Source organism: Accipiter gentilis, chromosome 7 (genome assembly GCF_929443795.1).
Source record: "Accipiter gentilis chromosome 7, bAccGen1.1, whole genome shotgun sequence".
Lineage (NCBI taxonomy): Eukaryota > Metazoa > Chordata > Aves > Accipitriformes > Accipitridae > Astur > Astur gentilis.
In genome coordinates this window covers 16,018,332-16,034,564 of record NC_064886.1, presented here as the reverse complement: position 1 = coordinate 16,034,564, position 16,233 = coordinate 16,018,332, and the positions used below count along the sequence as shown (strand labels likewise).

Here is a 16,233-nt window from a genome sequence, read left to right as displayed (position 1 = left end):
TGGGATGGCTGTGGCTGGGGAATGGGGTCCCGGGGTTGTGGATTGGGGTCCTGGGCCAGGGATGGGAGTCTTGGGCTAGGTCTGGGGGTCCTGGGCTGGGGGTCGAGGTCTTGGGGCTGGGCATGGGGTTGTTGGGCCAGGGATCACTGTCCCAGCTCCCAAACCTGCTGGCCAGCCCTGACCTATCCTAAAATCACAATCCCCATGACAGCCTTAATTGCAGGTCTCATGGAGATGGTGGTGGCTCTGAATCCCGTTCACCCCTTGGCTCTTAGATCCTAAACCCAGGTGCACCCGCAGTTACTGATTTCACCAACTCCTGCCCCAAAAGGGGCCGCAGACCCCGGCTGGGCAGCTGCCACCACGCCAGCATGGAGCAGGGCTGGACGCGGCAGCCGGTCCTGGAGCTGTGGGTCCTGCTGAGCCCCTTCCCTGGATGCTAATTACAGTTTTTGCACATCGTGCTCAAGTTGGCTGCAGTGTCATTAGCCTCCTGCTGGCATTAATCAAGAGGATGGTGTTAATTCATAGCTAAGGACATCTCCCAGCTGAGCTGCGAGTCTATCAGTCCCTGCAGGAGTGGGATAGACCAGGGTCAGCGGGAAGCATCCGAGGACCCACAATTTAATATACTGGACCTTCCCATCACCACAGGGGACTGCAGTCAACACTGCAGGGTGAGCTTCCGTCCCCTGGATGAACAAAATGTATGGCACTGCAAAAAAATACGAGAGCTGAAAGGATGCATCTTTGCCCACTCTGCGAGATGCCGGGGTATGCCTGTAGTATTTAGGCAACATCAGAGGAATTGGGGCAATATTGAGCTGCATTTCTTTGCCATGTTGCAGAAAGGGAAAGAAAAGTCTGGATAAGAGGCTCGTGTGCACTGAGCGGTTCTGCTGCTGAAGTTTTATGATGAATATTTCTGCCCTGTTTCTGTTTTGTATATATGCATTTTTAATGCCCTCTGTTTGATCTGTTTACTGCCTGCTTCGACAGGTGACATGGGAACAGAAATCACCAATATTCCCTGGGGAGGCTCACTCAATGCCTGATGGGTTACAGGGTCCAGCAGGCAAAACTCGGGGGATTTTTCCCTTCTCTTCCCGATCCTCATCCCAAACCCTGCCGGGACGGGGGGAACCAGCAGAGGGAGGGGATGGAGCAGCAACATGCTGCTTGTCCAGGGGTGTCTGGATGGACGGTGGGGTGCAGGGGGCAGAGCACTGGAAGCCAGCTGGGGTGCAGGAGGCAACCCCCTCCCCACTGCTCTACCCCCCCAAAACAGCCCCCAGGACAGCGTGGGTCTGCGGGGGGCTCGTGGGGTGCAGGAGTTGATGGGGGAACCAGCCTCCGCTGGGCGAGACGCAGACAGCTCTCCCACACAGAGCTCCATCTCAGAGCTGGCATTAATAATTCCTCTTTCAAATCAGTATAACAGAGCGTTTGCCAGATCTTATCTGACAGAGAACACGGCGGGCTGACACGAACCTGGGGGAGAGGCTGGCAGCGGCTCGGTGCACAGATTAACAAAACAGGCGACGGGGAGCGGACACAGGCCCCCACTGCAGGGCTCATGCCGCATGCAGGCGCAGGGGAAACAATGCTCTTTCAGCTGCCTTTTTTTTTGCACAGATACTTCCCCCCCCACTTAAAGAGCCATTTGGCCTCTTCAGGGACAAATTAAAGGGGGAAACCCACAGAGAGCATCTTTGGAAGATCTCCCATATGAGAGGCTCGGAGCACCATGCTCCCACCTCAGTCGCTGGCCCCAGCCGCGCATCCCCATGCCCCTCCACTCCCGGCTGCTTTCCTGCAGTCCCAAATTCAATGCTGGGGATCAGGAATATACACTAGGAAGCGACTGCTTACTGAAAAGTCCTGGGATCCTTCCTGCTCCATGTGACGAGCTTGAGCATGTAGTGGGGGTATTTGTATGTAAACCAGGTTTTTTATTAAATAGGCAAACAGCTACAGGGACGAACTCAAATATTAGGTTTCCCAAGCTGTCATTATAATGATGATTTAACCCAAGGTTATGTACCAAGTCATCACTTTTTTTTTTGGAAAGCTGTTTGCAGTAATAATAGATGGGCTTGCAAAATCCAGCCACGAAAATTAGTGAGGAGCATCCCCACTCCAGCATGGCCTGGGAGCATCACATCGCCGGACCGAGGGGCAACAGTATGGCGCTGGGTCCTGGGGGGGACACAGGCTGCCCAGCTCCCCCCTGTCCCATGCACGTTGACCCACTCTGTCCCCAAACCCGTCCTGGGGTCCTGTCCCAGCAGCACCAGCTGCTTCTCGCCCCACTTCTTCAGCTGCCCCAAACCCTGAGCCCAAAAAGCATCAGTGGCTGCTGGCTGCAGGGTTCACCCCATTCCCCCTGTCCCCCAAACAGATTCTGGGCTCCTACTCTGCCTCTGCTACTTCTGCGTGTCCCCCTCACCTCCCTGAGCAGCTGTCTGTCTGTCTGCCCTGTCAATCCCATCTGTCCTATCTGACTGCTAACAGGAACCCTGCGATCTTTCAGCAGGTAATTAAATACTGTGTAACATGAGCAAGGGGAGCCTCAAAGCCTTCCTCCCCTGCAGCCTCCTTGGTCACAGCGTCTTCCAAGGCTATGGACTGTGCACAGGTTTTGTGGGGAAATAAACTATGTGGATGGTCCCTGCAGGCAGCTCAGCACCGGGAGCAGCCCCAGGCTCAGCCATGGCACACGGTACAGCCCAGGGACAGGGCATTGCTCCCTGGGCAAGTAGCTGGTGCTGCGCAGCCTGCCAGTCCCCAGCCCCGAGGAGATGCAAAGACACTTGCAGCTGGGTGCTGAGTGCCCAGGACCCTGTGTTATTGAGAGCAGCACCCAACAGGTGGCAGTCACCAATCTGCCATTAATTTCCCTTATAATCCCCATCTCCCTGCTGTGTTCCCCTTCTGGGTTCAGGCTGGACACCCTTTATTTTCAGGATAAATCCCCCCACCCCTCTGCACCCCACTTTTAGCAGACCGGATCTGCAGCATCTCCCGCAACCCTAGCAAGGATGGGCACCTCCCTGGCCCGGTGTGGGGGACAAGTATGCCCCAGCACACACCATTTGGCAGCACCAAAATTGCAGCCAAACGCACCAGATCCATCAGCATCCCTATCCCGGGGAGATGCAGGCAGCGCTGGGCAGGGATGCTGCAGGCAGTACCTCGTCCTTCTGCTCCCATGTAATGGGAGAGGAGCATACCGACAGCTCCATGGGGTGCAGGTGCTCCCCTCTCTCCCCATCATGCCACGCTAACGACGCTATGCAGATCAAGGTAGATCAGCCAGACAGTGCGGGGGGCAGAGGGGATGCCTGATAATCCGTCTGAAATCGAGCTCCCACCATAGCGTCTGCTATTATCCGCGGCATTCCCGCAGCTCAGGGTTGCAGCTCAATTACTGGGGCTTTGTGATTTGGTTTATATCTGTGTCTGGCATGATCTGCTGCTGACGGGATCCTGTAAATAGCTCTGTGCCTTTTCCTGGGAGCTGCCTCTGCACTTTTTTTTCCATTTTTTTGTCTTTTTAAAAAAAGCCATAAATAAATATCTCAGCCTTTGCGGGCACCTGTGAGCAGACTCTCAATTGCCAGTGTGCCGGCTCCTGCACAAAACTGCCCCACGCATCGCGTGGGCTGGGACCCCCAGGGACCCTCTGAAATGCCCCTGGTGCCACTGGGGACTGCCTGAACCCGGCTCCAGGGATCAGCTCTGCTCTGGCTCCCGGCGCAGGTGGAGGACTCGGTTGTTCCTTGCTTTCCTGGGAGTGAGAGGCTATGGGTGACATGGAGAAACCAACACATAAATAACCGTGACACCGGTGTCATAGTCAAGAAGCCCAAACAGTGAAGGAACTCCCAAATTAACTGTGCATGAAATTGGATAGAGACGGTGGCTTGGCTCATCCTTCACTGCAGAGATTTGTGTGCGTTGGCAGAGTCTCCCACCGGCAATGGGCTTGCTGCCTGGTCGGGAAGAGACAAAATCTTCCCATAGGACCGACTGATCACACCAGGGAGCAGCCATCAATGGAGCCAGTCTTCGGGTTCACCTGGATCCAGGAGGGGACAGCAAGTCCTCCTCCAGCACTGCAGTGCCCAGCCCATGGACCTGGTCCCCAGTGCCACCCAGGCACTTTGCAAGGAGCTGCTGGGACTCACGGCCCCAAGCATCAAATCGCTCTGCAAAATGTACCACATGAAACGTGCCCATCAAAGTGGGGTTTGTTCAAAAGACACTTCAAATGAATCTTTCCCTCTTTTTTCTCCCAGTTTTCCATGTCGGTGACCCCATGCACTAGCCCAATCCCTACCCTGGCAGGTGGCCCTGGGTCTGGATCACTTTTAGAAGACATGCGAGACTTCCAGCTTCATTGAGGTTGAGATATTCAAACCCCTCTTATGAAGACAATTCCCAGGGCCTCTCTGGGTACAAAGTGCTCACAACAGTTAAAAACATATTGTGCTAGTACCAATATACTTTAGGACTTTAACATGAGTAGCTATATGCATACATAGGACATAGGAAGAGAGTCACCAGTTTTGTCATAGCAGGTATCATCCACGGCACGTGCTCACTCAGCCACCCATCTTGGGAGCCTGGCAGTGGATGTGCCTTCCCAGACACAGCCTCCACCCAATCTCCCCATAACGATGTCTCTGGAAATGGCATGAATGGCCTTGTCAGGCCAGGCAATGCACAGATTAGACAGGAATGCCCTGAAATATTTTCTTAAATATTTCAATGCAATCATCTTTGCAACCGCAAAGAAAGATTAAGGGCGGTTGTATCTTCTCCACGTGCACAGAGCAGTGTTCTCCAACACCTGCCAGCCCCCAGGCAGCAAGACAAGTCAAAGAATACACTATAGGAAAGCGTTGGACTATGCTCATCCCACACCAGGGGCCACTGCAAGGGTGGCCACCATCATAGTGATGGGCATGGGCAACACCAGAGGACTATGGCCCTCCTGCAGGCATCCAGGTTGAGTTTAGAGGACTGTCATCTCCTTCTCAGTCATTGAAGACATCTTGGAGAAGCTCCTGTGAACGATGCTGGAGTGGCCTGTCTCCTCACTGAGGGCATTCACCAGTCTGGAAAGGATGGTGACCTTAAACTTCTTAAAGTCCTGGCCCATGAAGACATAGAGGACCGGGTTCATGCAGCTGTTGGAGGCAGCAAGCGCTGTGGTTATGGGGATGCTGATCTCAAACACTGAGCGTGGGATCATGTCGGGCTCTGTTTCTAGGAGGTTCAGCAGGTGGTAGGGGCTCCAGCAAAGGAAGAAGGTAACTATAATGGTGATGATGATCTTGAAAGGCTTTTTGGACTTGGCAAGGCGGTTTCGACGCAAGTTGAAGACAATGGCGATGTAGCAGAAAGTGATGATGGTTATGGGAAGGATGTATCCGGCGAGGAACCTGGTGATGTTCACCGTTCGGTGCCTCATTAGTGCCAGGGCTTGGTAAGACTTATTCCTGGAGAGGGAGAAGTTGCTAAAACAAATCACGGAGTTGCGGGCTTGTGCTGTGTCTCGGAAGACAAGAGATGGGCAGCTCATAATGATGCCAACGGTCCAGATAATGAAGCAAACTAAATATGCTAGGTTGGTCGACCGATGGTTTTGAGACCAGACAGGAAAAACCACTGACACATAGCGATCGAAGCTGATGGTGGTGAGCAGAAGGACACTGGTGTACATGTTGAGGATGAGGAGGAATGAGTTCAACTTGCACATGACTGTCCCAAAGATCCAGTTGTACCGCATAGCCGTGTAAGCAATGTTTATGGGCAGGAAGATGTTGAAGAGGAAGTCGGCGACAGCCAGGTTGAGGAACCAGATGGCATTGACTGACTTCTTCATCTTCAGAGTTATGATTGCGATGACAAGACCATTCCCCAGGATGCCCAACACACAGGACACGCTGTAGATGATGACAGAGAGGATCCTCGCAATGTCTTTCGGTTCGTAGGATGGGTCTGTCCACACGCTGCTGGTCTCCTCATAGGTGTAATCTGGGTAGTCGCTGTAGTTATCAACATCATCCAAGTAGTTGGACAAATTGGAAAGCGCCATTGTCTGTAAAAAAAACTACAGCCTGGTCAGTCCCGGGCTCTCCGGCCAGTGATGTTTCTCTGTGTGTTTCTGCTGAGCAAACAGATGGTGTTAATCACAGTGAGCACAGCCTGCCGGAGGGATGCCAGCCCTGCAACGTGCATGGGCACGAGGGGCCATGGAGAGAGGGGACAGAGCACGCAGGTACGGGGGATCCCATGGGGACCCCTCCGCTGGCCCCAGGGGAAGATGCTCCCGTGGTTCCTCCCTGGATTTTCACCCCCCGACCAAGAGAGATCAGCTCCCTGAGCCACAGGACGTGATTCAGTCCCTCATCTCCACCAGGATGTGGCTGTAGCCTCATCCTGCAAAAAATGTCTTTTACACGCCTACCTCCAGGGGAAAAACTAGGATGATGCTTATTAACAGCTCATTAACAGCTTTGAGACCTTCCAATCTGCAAAATATTATGGCTCTTCTCTTTTTTATTCCTGAGCACCCAGCAAATTGGACTAAAAATCCAGCAAGCAGCTCACCACATACCCCACCGATGCCAGGCACCTGGCCTGGTGAAAGTGGCATTTACACCGTCTCACCTCTCCTCTCCGGTGCGGCCGCCGTGCTCCCGGCGCAGCTGGATGCCTGGCAGGATGGGGGGAGAGGTGGTGGTTCAGCGTCCCACAGCACAAAGGCAGCTCCCTCCACGCAGGTCTAGGGACGGAGCTATAATATTAAAGCTGAGATCAAACAAAGGCCTTTCACCCTCGGATGTGGGGTTAAGGGAGGAAAGAGAGACTCAGCCGCTGCCATGATTTAACCCTGTGCAGCCTCCCTGGCAGGCTGGTGCTGCCCCACGCCTTGAGGGGGCTGTGTTGGCCTGGGGACCCCCTCCGCCACAAATCTGGTGAAGTTGGGGTCCTGTCATGATCCCAGCAGTTTTTGGGATAACCCAGTCCAGAAATCCTGTAATGTACACTCGGTACAAGCACCTGCCGCGAGCCAGCATCAGTAGGTAGATGCAAAGAACCCTACAATCAAGCCCACAGCAATGTTATTATAAACAATTAAAGCCATAAATATGGTGAGGTGCCTGGACTCTCATACGGTTATTCCTCTGATTAAATCAGTGCCCTGCATGTTTTAAAATGTTAATTGTGGTAACTAACAGCGTCATTTCCCACAATCAGAAGCCGGTCTCCACCAGCCACTTAAAGCCCTGTGTTAAATGGGTTCAACCACTGCCCATGAACAGTCACAGTGGGTTAAAGCCAAGAGCCACCCCAGCCAATTAGCAAAGCGTGAGCACGCTGGAGCGAGCCGTGGCAAGAGGGGCGAGATCTATGTGAGCCCCGGCATGGGACATCGCATCCAACCTTGTCCCTGCGGGAAGGATGTGGTTCTGCCCATCCAGGCTGGACTCTCCTGTCTTCAGGCATTTCAGCTCCAAGGTCCCCGTGCTTTGAAATCCCCATGGTGTTTGTGTTGTAACCTATTGTTTCTCCCTGGGCTTTTCCTCTGGTTCCTTCCTGCAATTGCTGCTGCTCCCATTGCTGCAGAGTCCCCAGCCGGTGGCTTAAATCACAGCCCCATTGCCTCCCCGCCTTGCCGAGCTCCAGGAGACAATAAGCAGCCAGAATAAATAAGGTTTTAGCGCAAAGCTTGTGAATTAGTTTGAGCTGGAAGGAGGCCTTGCCCCAGCAAAACCTTGATCATCAAAAGCATGAATTAAAGTTGATGATCCGGTGGCAGTAACAGTATCAGCAGAACTGGCTCTTATAGCGCTGACTGTTAATGTTCCTGGGTAATGAGCCATCCTGACCGCTGCCTTTACGGACCAGCAGTTTTCATGTCATCACCTTTCCAAAGGCAAAGCTGCAGAAAGGTGAAGGAGCCCAGAGTGCCGTGTCCATCCCACCCTACCCCACTGCATCCCATTCCACCACATCCCATCCCATCCCACCACACTACCCTTGGCCAGAGAGCCCCAAAGCTCCTGGAACTTGCTCTGCCACTGAGGAGAAACCCCCCAGAAATGCCACCCACCTGCCATTTCCACCCTGGTGTCACCCATGGGGTGAGTGAGGGACCCCCAGGGATGGACCATTGCCCCTCATCACCATGAGGTCAGCCAGACCCCGGGTTCATTACAGCACCCGGGGCGGGCAGGAGGGATTCCTGCAGCTTTACAGGCTCCTGTCCAATTGTGCCCACTTCTATATTTTTAATGTAAAATCTCCTCTTTATTATTATTTTTTAATCACTGAGTCCAGTGAGTACAATGACATTCAGCTTGACATTTCAAAGCTGTATTTAATGGATTATTTATTTGAATTGTGTGTTTATTTTGCTGTCATCCTCCCTTCACTTTTTTTTTTTGTTTGTTTGTTTTAACATTTGCCCTTCTCAAGACAGACAAACAAGGCAGGTGATGTAAAAGAACCCCCCCAGACCTCTACCAGGTTGGGCAGCGGGGTGGCCCTGGTCCTTGCTTGGGATGAGGGGGGTGAGGATGGCTGGAGAGCAACAGGAGCAGCAGGGTTCTACTTCCCCATGGGGTTTGGCAGATGATGGGTTTGTTTCCAGGGCTCATGCAGAGCTATCACAAACCCCAAGGCAGCAGACAGGCAGCTGCTGAACCTGCTGTGAACCTCCCAGGATGGCTCTGGGCACCAGGCGTGAGATAGGCACCAGGAGCTGAAGCCCAGATCCACTGGAAAATCATCCAGCAAATTCCCACCTGCATCCCCAAAACCCTCTCAAAAATGGAGTCTCTGAGGGGTGGCTGTGTGAAACCTCCCCATTTCTCACTGCAAAAACCCCCAAAGTTTGGGGGGGGAAAAAAAAAAGCCACATAATAATCATAAGGGTGTTTCAATGTTCCTCTCTGGGTTGAAAATACCAGGCTCGAGCCAAAACCACTTTGCTCTCCATTCGGTCTATTCATCTCTGTCCTCCTACCTCAACAAAAATGAGCACAGGATCTACCCAAAATAACCTTTTAGTCCAGCCAGCCACCGACAGCCCCATCATTCCCGCAGCTGTATTTGTCTTGGTACCCAGGGAAGGCTGAGTCCGGCCCGTGGGCGCTGGGGTGGGATTCCCAACGGGCGGCTCGCACATCGGCAGCATCCCAGTGCGCACCGGGGGAGGATGAGGTCAGGGATGTTGTTCTTGGGAAGGCAACAGGAAGCGGAGAGAACAGCAGAAAATGTTCAAATCAAGCTTTTCTGGGCAAAAGCTCTTCCGTGGCCAGCCCAGACAGGCGGGGGACGGATGTGACTGGGGCTGTGGGGAAATGGGGGGAGCTTGGCTGGATCTGTACGCCAGGGATGCAGACATGCCCAAGGAGGGCAGGGGATGCTCAGCCCCCCCCAGCAGCGGGTACCGCCCGGGCACGGGTGCTGCCCAAGCTCTCAGCTGCCTGTACCAGGCATTTACAGAGACAGGCAGGCTGCCAGCACTGCCTTCTGCCTCCCCCTGATGCCTGCGGGCAATGCTTTTACTGGAGGTATTGATACAGGTGGTGGTGGGGGGGGAAATCAAATAAAATCAAATAAAATAAGCAGACCAGCTTTTAAGCACACAAGATCCTGCCTGAGCTGTCAAAGTGCATCGTGCTTTTACCCGCATGATGCTATGAAACTGGGCTGGGACCAGTGTGTGTGCCTCTGCAGGGGTCCCCACAAGCACTCCCCCAGCACTGGGGAAACTGGGGGTGCCCTTGGGTTAGTGCTTGTCCTCCCACAGCACCCGCTGGGTGCTAAGGGTGCAAGGGACATCCAGGGGCAGGACAGAGAAACTCCCCTGGGAAGCAGGCGGATGACATGGGTGGTCTCTGCTCACCACTGCCAGCTCCTGTGCTCTGTGCCCCTGCCTGCACCACTGCCTGCACAGCTGCTGCCGCCCCCAGGCAGCTGCTCTTCCTTTTTTGCATTTGAGCATTTCCCCTCCTTCCCAGCAGTGGTTTCCGAGGTCCCATGTGCACCCCAAACTCAAACCCACTTCCTCCGGCATGCGTGGGAGGAAGGCAGCCAGGCTGCCCACGCGGTGCAGGCAGCCCCAGCACAGCCCTGCTCCATGAGAGATGGCAATTGCAGGCAGATGTTTTGGGGAAAACACATGGTTGCTCTTCTGAAGAGCCTTGAGAAGGGCACGGGGCGACGCAGCATCTTGATGTCCCCCTTGACCTGCTAGCACCAGTCCCCTCTGAGCCCTGTCGCAGCCCTGGATTTCCCCCCCGCCCTATGGCAGACGCTGGTCCTAGTCCCGTGGGTGCTTATTGCTCTGGTTGAGCTCGAGTGCCACCCTGCAGGCTGGATCCTGAGCACAGCGAGCTCCCATTGCTGTCAGTGGGAACATGCCCTAGGGAATACGGATGCATGCCCCATCCTAAGCTGGCACCTGAGGCCACCCCATCCGTCCCTCTGGCAGCCACATTTTTCCAGCCTGGGGTTACATGGGAGGGACGTCCCTGCTGGGATGCAGCGTCCAGTCCCATGTGGGGGATTGCCAGCACTTGGTGGGGCGGGGGTAAGAAGAAAAAAGGCATGGGAAAGCAGCTCTGGGTACCAATTCCCCCTTATTTTAGCCAGCAATTGCCATGGCAACAGCTGCTGCAGGGAGAGATGCTGCACAGCATCCTGGTCCCCAGAAGGATGCCCGGGGATGGAGCCTCAGGGTAAATTGGCCACCAACAACGTGCCCATCAAAAGAGAGCTTAGACCACAACACTCCAAAACCCCGAGCCCTGGCCTGCCCAAAAGCTGCTCCTTGGCCACGGTCCCAGCCCTGCTGCCCATCCCTGAACCCTCTGTCCAGCTCCATCTGGCTGAGAAGGGGACTGGGAAGGGGACAGGGATGCAGGATGCCACAGGAGAGGCAGCAGCATGCTGGGCATCCACAACAGCCTGACGCCGAGCACCCGGGCTCCTGCCAGTGAGAATTCAGGCTGGCAGCTCCCCCAGAACTCCTCCAAGTCACCAGCAGCAGCAGACCTCCAAGGCAAAGGGAGGGGGCAAAGCCAGTCCCCACAGGGGAGACTGAGGCACCGAGCTCTGCCCCAAGGCTGGCTGCAGGACGGACAGGCAGCCTGAGCCTTACCTGCTTCCATGGCACTCAGACACATCCCTGCTTCACTGCCGCAGAGCCTCCTCGCTCCATCGGGACCCCCATGCCTGGCAGCCTTCGGCACCCCTGGCTGCTCCCCGCATAGCAGTTAAGGCTTTGTCCCCCGCCCATGTGAATGAGAAAAAAAAGGAATAGCTGGAAAAGGCAGCCTTAAAAAAGCTGGCTGTGCCCAGGGTGGGACAGAATAACAGCATGAGTCAGTGTTTATCTGGGCAGAGCCGGCCAGGCTGCGCAGGACAGGACGGGTCGGGATGGGATGGGTCTCCCTGAGCTGCCCCCAGCCATGGTGTGGGGTCACCCGATGGTGAGCGTGCCCCAATCCAGCCAGAAACTGGTGCTTAACCTCTAAATGCAGGTCATGCAAGGCTCTTACCAGGGTGAAACTCCAACAGGAGCCGGGCAAAGGAACCTGTCCTTCCCTGGCACAAAGTGCCCAGGTTGTCCAGAACCACCCCGTTAGTAAAAGTCCAGCCCTTTGCTCCCCGTCCTTTCTGTTCTTGTGAATGGTTGAGTATTAAAGGGGAAAATCTTGGGCGTTTGTACCTACACAGGCAAAGATTTTCTTTAAAAAGGACAGTTTGTGTTTCTGTGCTGCTTAAGATGACTGGAGCTGCTTCCAAGCTAATAAAAGTTCTTTCATCTCCTCTTCTCTCCTTTTTTTTTTTTTTTTTTTTTTTTTTTTTATATATAGTTTGCTATTAATCCTAGGGTATCCTGGCACTTTGCAGGCAATAAAAAGGCCAATAAAACTCCCTTTTTGTGAGCATCCTCCCTGCTGCATCGCACCAGCCCAGGCGGGTAGGGTAGGGCATGAAACGCAGTGATCCCAGGGGATTTTCAAACCATTTAGGGCTCCAGGACCTGCCTCAGCCCAGCGAGGATGTCCCTAACTATGGCCCGGGCTTTAGCACAGCAGCTTGGGGACAAAGCCAGCACACATCTTGGGGACACTGTGTAGAGGCGAAAGGCAGCAGCTCGCATACCACCTGCGGGGCTGCTCTGGCTGCTCTCAACCGTTCAGGATTTTGAGGGTACGAAGAGGAAGGAAACCAAGAAAAAGGAAATAGGTCTGTCCCTCCTGCTGCCGGAGGGACGGATGTGACCGTGCCAGGGATGGGGGACGGTTGGGTCCGGCAGAGCTCAACCCCCACCAAGTGAGAAAGTCACCCCGGATCCCCAAGAGCATCCTCCAGCCTCCGGCTTGCAGCTGCGTGCCGCGCTTCCAGCTGCATGCTGATCAGTACAGCGAAGAAAAGCCCCCTGTTCTCCCTGTCCTCACCGAGGTGACACGGCCATGCTATAAGGACATTCCCCATTCCCACCCCCCCAAATTCACACCCAGTTCCTCTCCTTTCCCTGCAGCTTTCCCACATTGCAAAGCCACTGCGGGGGCTCCCATCACCGCAGGCTGCAAACCCCACCTCCAAAAGAGCTGGGGAATTTATGGAAAATTAGAAAAAATAGGGGTTTGGGCATAGGACGGCAGGCGGCAGTGACCTCTGGGGTCCCAACGTGCAGCACATGTTGGGACCCCAGAGGTCACCACCCCCCGCCATCCTATGCCATGTCAAAACCCAAACCTACTTTATAATAACAGGGGAACAAAAAACCTCAACTGGTTGCAAATCCCTTGAGCAAAGCAATGATTTCCAGCCAGCTGCAGCCAAATCCTCCCTCCCAAATATATATAAAAATAAACTCATATGTATATAAACCCAGAGGTATTTACCTGAGCTTGATAAATCCCCAGGGGTTTTGAGCACACGGAGGCTGGATTACACATCTCTGCTTCTTCTATTACCTCCTTAGGGCTGGCATGCAAATGACCCTGGGGTTATGTCATTTTGGCATCTGAGCGGAGGATGCCGTGGATATTGCTGAGCTTTCTCCCCCCAAGGAGGACGCCCACGTATTGCCGATGGAAGGACGAGAAAAAAAACACAAAACTGCAGCCGGTGGCATAAACCAGCTGCTGGGCTCGGCGCGGGGACGGGCAGTGCCTGGGAAGGGGGAAGCGATCTCGGCAGCAGGATGTGGGGGACTTTGGGTAGAGGCGCTTTCTTGCACGGTTCAGCTGGACACGGAGAGGGAACGGGGCAGCTGACTGCCCTCGGTGCTGTGTCCTATCCGCCACGGCCCCTGAACTGCCCGCAGCCGGCTCAGGAGTCCCACAGGACCCCTTGGGTAGGCTTTGGTCATCCCTCGCTGGTGCAAAAAAATCCATGGTCTTGTAGCTCCTGGTGATGGGAGAGCATAGCCAAAGAGTCCCCTGCGATCTGGGATGGGGCACCTCCACCCCGGGCTGGCCCACAGGACTCCCACGTCCCTGCCCCACCACCTGGGATGCTCCTGGCCTCGCACACGCAGGAGAAGGGTAACCCAAAGCCGTCCCTGGGGTGCGTGGCAGAAGGGAAGCGTGTGTCCCCCTTACCATGCTGTCCCCTCCGGCACGCTCACCCAGTCCTGCCTGTTCCCAGCTGTTCGTTCAGCTGTGCCCCACATGCCGAGGTGGATCTGGATCTGGTAGCGAGTTCCCGGCGATGAATCAGCCCATCCTGGTTTGCACCGGGACCCCAAGCAGAGGGGCAGCAGCCAAGTGCCAGCCTGGCTTCGGCCCTGTGCCTGCAAGTAGGTGGCAGTTGCCCGCGGCATGCATGGTGCGTCCGGTGATCCAGCGCGGGCTGAGCCTGGACAGCCGCAAACCTCTGCCCCGAGCCAGGGAAGCCCATCCAGAGGGAGATACACACAAAAAAATACATGCACATGCAGTGGCTGGACAAAAATCTGGCACTGCGCACCTGTGCCGGGAGCATCACGTTCAATGGGAGCCAGCAGTGAGCTTGGGGCAGAGCCCTCACCTGCTCACCATCACCAATATTGGTGTGTTTTCTGGCTCTCAAGCCACGCACAAAGAAGAATTTCCTCAGAGCTGGCGGAACCGCAACTGGAAAACTGCCACCCAGCTGTGACCCAGGGGACAGTGGGCAATGCCCAGTGAGGAACGGTGCCTCTGGGAAGCTTGTGCCGACCACCATAGCCCTCGCAGGTGGGGACATTAACCCTCATCGCATGTGGCCAAGCTCCCGCAGGAGCTGAAAAAGAGGAATTGGAGCCCAGACCAATGTCCGCCTTTGCACAACGCCATGTTGCAACATCGCCCGCAGCTGAATCAGGAGGAAACTTGATGCACCCGGATCAGCAGGTCCAGCCCGGAGAAAGGAGAAGAGACGCAAAATGTCCAGACATCTGCACTGAGTGGGGGCGTGCCAACCCAGGCGGCTGGTGACCAACATGCTAGTGTCCCGCTTCCAGGGGCTTGCGGGACCCCTGGGATGGGGCAGCAGCTCCACAGGGTGCTGGGTGCCAGCCAAGCTGCATAGTATGCTATGCTTGTGGCATTTGTGGCGTGCGACAGGTCCCCAGTGGGATGCAAACCCTTTGCACCCCAATGTGCCCGGGTGAAGCAGTCCCCTCACAGCAGCGGTAAATGCAGTTCACTCCCCAAAGCAATAAAAACCACGAGAAACATGGTCCTGGCTGGAGCGCGTTGCATGGGCTGGCTCTACCCCATCACTCTGCCGGCAGGACCCATCCTGCCCTCTCCCAGAGTAACACACCCCAGTGCCCCCAGTATCCCTCTCTCGAGCCTTCCAGTGACCTTTCCAAATACCTCATGCAGTGCCACGCTCTCCCACTGCTCCATGCTGGGAAGGACGATGTCGGGGTACCAGCGACCGGTGAGGAAGAGGAGCTGCTCAGCCCAACCCCAGTGCTGAAGGCTCACCGGACACGAGCAGGCTTTCATCCCCGTGCAGACCCCTGTGCAGCGGGGCCAGGCGCAGGCACAGTGCCGATCACCGCTGGTTTTAAGGGCGAGGGGAGGGGGAAGGAGTCGCAGCAGCATCCATCGCCGGGGTTTCTTGGCAGCACGATGCTCTGCGAGCAACAGCTGGGAGAGGGTGTGACGCCGGGAGCTGGGAACGCTGGCCCAGATCCTGCCGCGACCCAGCACGAGGAAGCAACAAGCTGCTTCCCAAGGGCCCTCCTTTCCTGTCCCGTCCCCCCCCCCCCCAGCTGGGAGCACACAGCCCTAACGAGAGCTAACGAAGGCTCCGGAGTGATGCCGGCCCCGGCTGGGGAGCCCAAAAGGAGGCAGGTGGCTGCCAGCCACCCCACCGCACTGTCTCCACCCTGGGTCACCCGCTGTCCTCTACTCCTTCCCCCCCCCAAACCGCCCCCAACTCCTTCCAAGACGTTGAGTCACTTCCCTTCGTCAAATCTGGCTCCCAAATGCCGTCGCTGCTGCTCAGGGGCTGGTTTCCCCGGTGGCTTTCATTACCATCAGGATGCAGCAGCTGCTTCCAGGCAGCACCCCCAGCCCCAGCTCCCCAGCCCATGGCAGGGCTCTGGGGTAGCAGCTCCATCACCACCGCCCAGCCCCATTAACACATGCAAAAAAAGTCTTTTTGGGGGGTGCCGGCGGGGTTGTGAGAGGCACTGGATTCCCCCAGGCAGGAGGGACAGGCAAGGCTGGACACAGGGGTGGGGTTCGGGGGGAGCCTGGCTCCCCAGCCCCAAATGGGGAGGAGACCGGGAGGTTTTCTAAGGCAGCCCCCGGTATGGGAGCGCTGACCCCCCCATCCATGCAGAGCAGGAGGTTCGGATAACTCCACGCTTGATGTGGCACCAAGAAAATCCCTTTCTTCCCCACATAGCTCCCGTGTTAGCCCCGGCCACCCCAGGCCCACCGTTTAACCTAGCCAGGATAAGAACCAGCACAGGATTTGGGTCCCTGCAGTTTGGGTGCCAAGGCATCGCCTCGGAAGCACAAGGAGCTTTGGGGGCGATGGCCCCGTTTTACTCTCCTCCTGCCAGCAGGACGCAGCCCGGCAAAGGAGCAGGATTCGCCCCATCAGGACACACCAGCGCTGGCTCAAGCAGCACTGGCACTGCCCTGGGTTTGCCACCAGCTACTTCACCCATCTCCGTAGCAGAAAGGGTGTTCATACATGAAGGGTAAT

At 55.6% G+C, this 16,233-nt stretch overlaps 1 protein-coding gene across 5 annotated transcripts; it reads right to left on the bottom strand.

Annotated features, from left to right (window-relative positions):
- Nucleotides 1-4,449: 4,449 nt before the first annotated feature.
- CMKLR1 (chemerin chemokine-like receptor 1) lies at nucleotides 4,450-15,149 on the bottom strand. Of its 5 annotated transcripts, none has more exons than XM_049806214.1 (3): nucleotides 14,871-15,149; nucleotides 6,682-6,808; nucleotides 4,450-6,109 (listed from the first exon to the last, which is right to left on the bottom strand). In XM_049806214.1, exons 1-3 carry the CDS (start codon nucleotides 14,885-14,887, stop codon nucleotides 5,021-5,023), a joined length of 1,233 nt encoding a protein of 410 aa, XP_049662171.1. In that variant the 5' UTR covers nucleotides 14,888-15,149; the 3' UTR covers nucleotides 4,450-5,020. The 5 variants fall into 5 exon arrangements, with proteins under 5 accessions (XP_049662171.1, XP_049662172.1, XP_049662176.1 ...); XM_049806215.1 differs by having other exon boundaries at nucleotides 14,883-15,149; XM_049806219.1 differs by lacking the exon at nucleotides 14,871-15,149 and adding an exon at nucleotides 12,942-12,997.
- Between the last annotated feature and the right edge of the window lie 1,084 nt (nucleotides 15,150-16,233).

Excerpts from the sequence above, each read along its gene's own strand:
- CMKLR1 (XM_049806214.1), bottom strand. Across the intron at positions 6,110-6,681 it reads GGCCGCACCGGAGAGGAGAG|ACAATGGCGCTTTCCAATTT; the intron begins GTGAGACGGTGT and ends TTTTTTTTACAG.